General features: G+C 33.1%; 1 protein-coding gene across 1 annotated transcript in view; it reads right to left on the bottom strand.

The window, feature by feature from the left end:
• Nucleotides 1-1185: 1185 nt before the first annotated feature.
• Nucleotides 1186-8313, bottom strand: part of LOC115959854 (TMV resistance protein N-like) — a 98013-nt gene continuing 90885 nt past the window's right edge. The window contains exons 3-11 of the mRNA XM_031078484.1: nucleotides 7022-8117; nucleotides 5644-5922; nucleotides 5345-5502; nucleotides 4783-5239; nucleotides 4210-4708; nucleotides 3756-3933; nucleotides 2291-2405; nucleotides 1789-2161; nucleotides 1186-1440 (exon numbers count right to left, since the gene is read on the bottom strand). Coding sequence (XP_030934344.1) covers nucleotides 3887-3933; nucleotides 4210-4708; nucleotides 4783-5239; nucleotides 5345-5502; nucleotides 5644-5922; nucleotides 7022-8117 — 2536 coding nt within the window. The 3' untranslated portion in view covers nucleotides 1186-1440; nucleotides 1789-2161; nucleotides 2291-2405; nucleotides 3756-3886. The remainder of the gene's footprint in view (nucleotides 1441-1788; nucleotides 2162-2290; nucleotides 2406-3755; nucleotides 3934-4209; nucleotides 4709-4782; nucleotides 5240-5344; nucleotides 5503-5643; nucleotides 5923-7021; nucleotides 8118-8313) is intronic.

Raw genomic sequence — 8313 nt, 5'->3', positions numbered from 1 at the left:
TGATCTGATAGCATTCAATAGAGGACTCAACTTGGTCCTTAGCACACTGCTTCATTGTGTTCTTTCATCTATTTAGAATGAAGCATTATTACATATCAAAAGACGACTCAACTTTTTTTATTGCTTCTATGCAAGGACCGTGCTCTTTTCTAAGCACTGATGAATTTCTAACTTATTGATATTGTAACAATCTAGAATTTGATTTGAAACTAACGAAATTATAGGGTTTGATTTGAAACTCCCCTAAAGTATTTGGTTTAAAAAAAATATTTACCCAATACTTTATTTACCCATTATTAAAAATCAAACATCCGCCCACCAAATGGACAAGAAAAGCAAGAAAGATTTGAATCTATTCAATAATTCCCAAGATAAATTATTCTGGACTAAAATGTTTCCAATGTTTTATTAGTGTCAATCATATTCATTGTAGATTTGCCTAGAATCAACTGAAATTTAAGCAAAAGAAAGGGAAAGTAACTTACAAATAATTTGCAAAGGAAAGCTTGACAAATTGTTTTTTTTTTTTTTTGGTGTAGGCGGGTATCATAGCCTAGATAACTCTTATTTGATGATAAGAAACTTAACCAACTGAGCTAACTAAAACCCACCAAAAATTATTATCATCTTACTAAAGACTCCTGTCCTAATTCCCAAAAGCCCAAAATCTTCACAAAAAGAACTTTGGAAAGACAAAAAAAAAAAAAAAAAATGATTTCGGCCTTCAAACTGTGCCAAATGGTAGAATAATGATATTATTATTTTTTTTTTTTAATTCCTTCATAAAGCAAAAAATGTGCATTTCTATACAATTGGATGAAAATAAGGATTAGCAAATTTTTTTTTTTTTTTTTTGAAAGTTGGATTAGCCAAATTATATAGTCTCTGGTATCACAAATAATATATTTTGTCCATTAAACTTGACCACTCTAGAGTCCAGACTAAAAATCACCATCAAATTTCATCTCTCTTGCTTTTGATGCTTGAAACATCAACATAAATCCAACTAAGAATTCAAAATTGGTTTATTCTAATAAGCCTAAATTGGTTCACTTACCACCAAATTTAAAACATATAGATTAGACACGAGTTATTCCAAAAAAAAAATTATAAGATTCCAAAATTTCATATTATATGATCAAGTTGAACATGAATTGTAGGTTTTGGTGTGAGAAAAACCAATTATAAAGGAAGGGAGATTTTTTTCTTGGCAATAATAAATTTTCTTTGCCAATTTGTGAAACTTGTTTTAAGAGCAAGTAGAAATAGAAATGCTTGTACAGTAGACAATGTCAATAGTCCAATCTACAGGCCTTTCCCTCTTCAGTGTACAACAAAGGCCCAAACGACGACTAATGGAACCCCAACCAGATTACATGCCCCAAGATTGACATAGGCTCCTATATGGTACCAGCCACTTCCTCTAGCAAGTAGCAACCCCTGATGCACAGCAGAAAATAACTTTGTAGGGTTAATGGCATTACATCAAGGAAGATTACAACTTCTACTTTGTCTTGATATACTGGTCTGTTTGGAAGAAAGATACTGAATGATTAGGCCACAGCTATTATAACCCAAAAATTATTCAAGAGAAAACTTGTTTGATACCTTTATTTATTTATTTTTATATTTTATTTACTATTAGTTAACTTCTAAATTCTAAAGAAAATATTCTAAACTGAATAATGAATGAATGTTCAGTTGATGATATACCTTGAATAAGTTAGAACTTCAAAAGTTTTGCTCCAAGTAAATGCCCATTACATGAGAGAAATGTGAGAAAGTTACCTGAAAGTACTGCTAGTAAGCCATCCATGATTATTGAGAGACAAATCATGATCCAAAAATTCCTTCTCACTGCTGAAGGCATAGCCGAAAACATAGTGGCAAAAGAAGAGAATCATGCCTATGATAACCATCTCTGCAACTACAAGAACTATTACAATCTTGAAAGTCATTTTAGCTGCTTGTGGATTCCCACCTCCCAACTCATTTGAAGCCTGAGTGCTACAAAGTGTTTGATGCATTCTTTTTCAAAACAACTGTATACCATGCTTAGATAAGTTCAGGTGTAAGGAAACACGTTTAGAGCAAACTCTGCTGTGGCTCCAAATGCATGTGGTATGTAGTAGGCTAGTAGCACAAATAAGTAATTTTCAAGCTGCATACAGTGAGAAATTAGAAGAATAATATAATGATTGGCATGCAAAAAAATGTTAAGAGACAAAATATATGTAGCCAAAAAATGAAGACTACCATTTTCTTGAAAGAAAGAACAAAAAGAAATTACCAAACCATTCCAGCAGTAGGAACGGTGAAGCGAAAGAACTCCCTACGCAGAAGGAATAGCTCTGCCCCATTGGCTTGTCTATATAAAGCCCTTCATGCACCAGCCATCCCACACACTGCTTAGCAGCCACAAAAATTCACTTATCATGATGACTGAATTATATCTCTTAGTCTGACATTTCAGATTCTCAAACCAGAAGATATCTATGGTAAAATTATAATTATGATGTGAAGATGGTAATAACTGCAACAATGGATTAAACAAACATCAGTGTCAAAGAATTATGCTTTTGGATTGCCAATTTGTTTTAGTAAATTAACAGATTTTATGTTGTTGATTTTAGCAAGTTAAAAAAGTTCACTTAGGCTTGTGAACTAGCATGAGCTCAAAACAACATAAAACATAGACTAAGCAGGCTAGCTGAGGTTCAGTCAAGGACAAAGATAGTCTAGTTTCAACATGACCAAAGTTTGTATAGCCCAATACTGGATTGAACTGAGAAATTTTGCAGCTTTAATATCGATACATATATTTCATTAGCAATTGGTAAATCTAAAGGTGTGCCTTCTAATCTACACTGATAAAAGCAGGGCATTGTCACAAATGCAGAAGCAATTGGAATGTAAAGAAAGCTGAACACACCAATTTGACAGCACATATGGTTGGTCTGAACAATCAATTCCAATAAGGGGCAAGCCACAATCAAGAAGTGGTTGGTCTAATTGTAAAGAACCTAAAAGTGGAGTAACTCTGGTGAGAGTCCCTTCCATTCTTGTTTTGCATTTTTTTTTCTTGTTTTAATTCTTTTATGGATAAGAAATTTTATTAACAATAAACTTAAGAAAGTAGAAGCAACAAAATTAGAAACAGGAAAATAAAAATAAAAATCAACTGGGGAGAAAATCATCTGATTCTCTCAAGCAATTACAAGACTTGCATTCTATTGTTGGCTAGTAATGAGGAATAGATTAGGCACTCCGGACAGAATGCTGCATTGGGGCTACACAGGTGATCTAAATTATGTATTCTACAAGAAAAGTACGGAATGTAGAGCACACTTGTATTTTGAGTGCCCATTAATTAAATTGAACATAAATTAACTCAAATCCACATAGAAGAGAGAAATGTGACAAAGTTACCCGAAGTAATGCTTGCATGCAATCTAATGGCACTAAACTCACTTGAAATTCATCCAACAAGAAATACTATTAGTAAAACCTTATAACTCATTATCTGTCTATACCTAGTGGCTAGATCCCCAATAAAAGTAGATCTGCAACTCCATTTTCATTTTGAAACAAGATGCACAAATATGCCACTTGAACAAGTTTCCAAATCATTGTAAATGAACCAAATACAAATTGATTAAAACATGGTCAGGCTGATTAAAATGCATGTACACATCTAATTGCAAAAGCCTTGATTGAAATTCATCCAATGAAAAAAAGATAGTCAGAGTACAAACCACACTTAGGTGTCATCTTTTGCAGTCATGTCAATCATTATCATCACCAACTCTATATATCATCATTATCAAAATCATCATCACCAAATATAAGTCCATCATCACGGATTATATGTACATCATCATCATCATCATCGATCAACCATATGTACATCATCATCATCATCATCATCACCAGCTGCATATATGTGAAAACCTGAGTTTGTATGATGATTATTATAATAATTCACTCATTACTAATGAGTGTAATTTGAGTTTGCTTCCTACCTATTTCGGAAAGCATGACAACAATGATTATGAAGAATATATATGCTTGCGCATGATAAGCCAAAAGAAGAAAAAGAAAATTGACTTGACTTACTTGCCAATGACAAAACAAGATATATAGTTAGAAAGAAAATAAGATAGAATAGGATTTGCCATTAATGGGAAGGATGGTTGAGATGGTCATTACCAGTTAATTTATAAATGGAGACTTTCCCAAATCTCTCAATCAAACATTGTGCATTTGTTTGGTTGAAATCTTCCACATCTTGCTTGTATATCAAACTGACCCCACATTCCCTCATATACAGGGTTCTTTTATTGGTCTCAAATATAACCTTAATCTGACTACATTCATCATTCCCAACAGTAGCAAACCAATCATCACTAGACAAATACAATAGGCAAATACTGACCCCACAATGTATCCATGTAGTAAAAAGTTCAAAGGCACAGTGATTCTGAGGCATATCAACAAGGGCTATCACATGAGCTCTAATACCATCTTCAAAGTCTGTATAATCTGCCCTCGATATAAAATCTGATAGTGATGCCCAGAGAGCGAATCCTTTCCATTTACTATTATACCAATTTGAAGGCAGCTCTATGCTTATTGAATTCCTCTCTATTTCAGCTAAACATGACGGAATAATAAATCCATCCAAAACGGCTTTACGACAAAGGAGTCCCTGTACCCAAACCAAAACACAACTATTGTTAACTGTTTTATTTAACTATGAGAGAGAGAGAGAGAAGAGATTACCTGTAGGAAATAGTACAATATTGTAGATCCCACTCGACTGCCGCTCCCATCATACGAAAGCCATCGGGAGAGAGGTTGTGACCAGATACTCAGTTTGACCCGTCCTGGTATCCATTTTAGGGAAGAACAATTTTGAACACTTATATATCGTAAAGTTGATGGAAGCCTTGGCAAAGATTTTAGGGAAGAACAAGCTTTAGCATTTATTTTTCTTACAGTTGATGGAAGCCTTGGCAAAGATTTTAGTTTTTTGCAACGGGAAAGAGAGAGTGTTTCAAGAGACCTCAAATTATCCATGTTGCTTGGAAGACATTTGAGATTGAGGCAGAAACTTAGATTTAATAAAGTAAGGGTAGTCAAACACTCGATTGATGAGGATGGTACTTCCTTAATAGCAGTTCCACCCAAATTGAGTTCCGATAGGCTTTTCATAATTCCAGTAAATTTTGGAAACGAGCTGATTTTGTAGCAACAATAGAGATTAAGAACTGTAAGGGACTGCATTTCAGCAGACATACTGGGAAGATCGGTAAGAGAAAAGCAGCCTTTCAGATGTAAATACCTAAGTTTGCTGAGTTGTCCAATAGATGGGTGGATCTCAACCAATCGATGGCACCAACAAAGGTTTAATTCCTCAAGTATCGGAACACCTGAAAAGTCAGGTGTCCTAATAAGGTTGTAGGAATAACGAAGATCAATGAACTTTAAGTTGACTGAATGCTGTCACCAAAAAAAAAAAAAAGAGATTTCGTTAATCAACTTTATAAGTTTATTTGTATTTGTAGCTACACTTACAAAAAAGGAAAAAAAAAAGTAATAAATAATAGAAACTAGAAAGGCATTTAAAAAGAACAAAATTACCATTACTCCTTTCCAAAGATATTCAAATTTGCTAAATTGCAAGTCAAGTTGAACAAACGCCATTCGTTTGTGACTGGAGGCCAAACTTTTAAAACCACAGTCCCTCCACGAAAGATATCTTAAGTTATTAGGAAGAGCAAGATGTCCTTGGTCATTAGGAATGCTCTCTTTATCAATTATAAGCAATCTAAGATTAGACATCTTTGAAAACCCCACAGAAAATTCTTCAAAATACTCATTCCGAACTTCGACAACTATGGCTTGAATTGCTTCTGTTGCCTAAGATTTCAAAAGCAAAGGCTTGGTGATTTGTCTAATCAAATGATAAGAATAATAGTACTATTTAAGTTTTATATTGTTTTTAAAGCTGTAAAGGAGATAAAAAATATCTACTTCTAGAGCATTCTCATCAAGAGTGTTATAAATGCCAAAATACTATTTTTAGCATTTATAACCACAAAAACTACCCAAAAGACTTGGTTTTTAGATGCTAAATGCTAAAATTTTTAGAACTCTTGATGAGAATGCTGTTTTCATAAATAAAACTCTCTAAAATATATATTTCTTTTATTCCTCCTCCCCTTAAAGCCCCTCCCATATGGTGGGTCCAACCCCAAATGTAATACTTAAAAATAGTAAAATGTACTTCAAATTATATACCATTTGGCATTGAGATTTTTTGGAGAAAAAGAGAAAATTGCATTTTCACGCTGCAATTTTTTACATCAATTATAATTTCTACATATTTTACCAAACACCTAATTTCATTTTGGAAAACATATTTTCTAAACACAACTTCTAAAGTTTTCAAAACATGAATTTTCATAAAACTAACCCAAACGGATTCTGAAGAGTCCCATTAGTAACCAATAGATCGTAGTACAACATCATATGTTGATAGTAAAATGTACTACATATAAAGGCCTATTAATAGATTGTATTACATCTTATTTTTAAGTCTTTTTTTTCTTATTAATCTACTTAAAATTCATATATTAAAACTTGAAAGGTGCACTTCTACCTTTTAGAAATTCAAGACCAAAGGAGGGAGGGGGGGGGGGGAAGGAAATCAAAACATTACCTTTAAAGTGATGGAAAATGAAAATAAAGCCTATAGAATGATTTTTTTTTTATATTAAAAAAAAAATGTTAAGATAGCCTTTTGTTATAGGTAGTAACCAAGAGATGAATAATTAGTTCATTACATCAAGAAAAATAAACTCAATTTCATAAACAATTACAAAGAGATAATATATGTTTTCAAAATATAAGAGATCATCATTGACAATATATTAGCATGGTAATTGGTAAATTATTTTACTATACCAACTCAATATTATTCATTGAAATAAAATTATAGCTTTGTCATTTTTCTTACCATATCGTTCTCCAATACATGAAGCAAGTCCTCAACAAGCCACAACCGGCTTTGCCTTCCAAGCTTTCCACCTGATTCAAAACGAATAATTTTTTGACCCATTTCTGATAGTAGATCATGCATCCCAAAACGTCCTTGGTAATCCACCGTTAGGAGAGATCTTTCCACAAGAACACTTACACCAATTCTTGCATCAAAACCACAATTCTCTAATATTTGTATTACTTTATCTTTCTTTTGCCCTCTAAAGAAACATGCAATATCTAAGAATATCTCCTTCCACATTTCCTCTAGTCCATCATAACTTATTTTAAGTATATCATGTATATCCCCTTTAATATTTTTAAAACTGTCCAATGCACTTTGCCACTCTTCAACTGTTCTTCCAACCAAAAAGGAACCCAAAGTAACAAGAGCTAATGGAAGGCCACTAGCATATTCTACAACTTTCTGGGAGAGCTGCATATAACCTTCTTCGGGTTGCTCCTTTTTGAAGGCTTTCAAACAAAAAAGTTTTGAAGCATCATCATCATCTAATCCATTAGGCTTATATATTTTAAGCACTCCAAGATCGACTAACACATGTTCATCTCTAGTAGTTATGATGATCCAACTACCTAATCCAAACCAATCGTGCACTCCAGCCAATTTTTCTAATTGGTCCTTGTGATTAACATCATCTAGGACAAGTAGAACTTTTTTATGACGTAACCCACTACTCTTGATTTTTTTAACTCCTACTTGAACATTGTAGATCTTTATATTACTTCCCTCCAAAATTTCATCAAGCAATTGTTGTTGTAATTCATGCAGTTCACCTTTTTCTGATCTTTCCCTAACATTGGCAATAAAACTAGAACCTTCAAAATGATCAAAATACTCGTAATATATAGCACTAGCAAGAGTTGTTTTTCCCAGACCCCCCATACCACAAATCCCCATCATGTAAATATCGTTCCCAAAACCTAAATACAATGGGATCAATTCTGCCACCATAGATTTTATTCCTATCAAATTTTTGTTAATGCTTGAGGATTTAGAACTTAATTTCTCCGTAATTCCTTTCACAATGTGTTGGATAATTTCAGACTCATGCCTGCAAAGAAGATAGAAAATAATTACATGATGGTCCAAACCAATTATAAAACTTCAGGGGAGAAAGAAAAATATTAGGCAAAGATACTCCTTGGGAAATATCTTTTCTTGAATTAGTCCACTAATTTTCTTAGGTTAGCAATGATATTGGATCCACTAAATCCAAAATCTATTTCGTCAAGAGATACAATGATTGG

The sequence above is a fragment of the Quercus lobata genome, chromosome 9 (genome assembly GCF_001633185.2).
Source record: "Quercus lobata isolate SW786 chromosome 9, ValleyOak3.0 Primary Assembly, whole genome shotgun sequence".
In the NCBI taxonomy this organism is placed as follows: Eukaryota; Viridiplantae; Streptophyta; class Magnoliopsida; order Fagales; family Fagaceae; genus Quercus; species Quercus lobata.
Note: the sequence above shows the minus strand (reverse complement) of the source record. Positions and strands in the feature narration are given on the sequence as shown.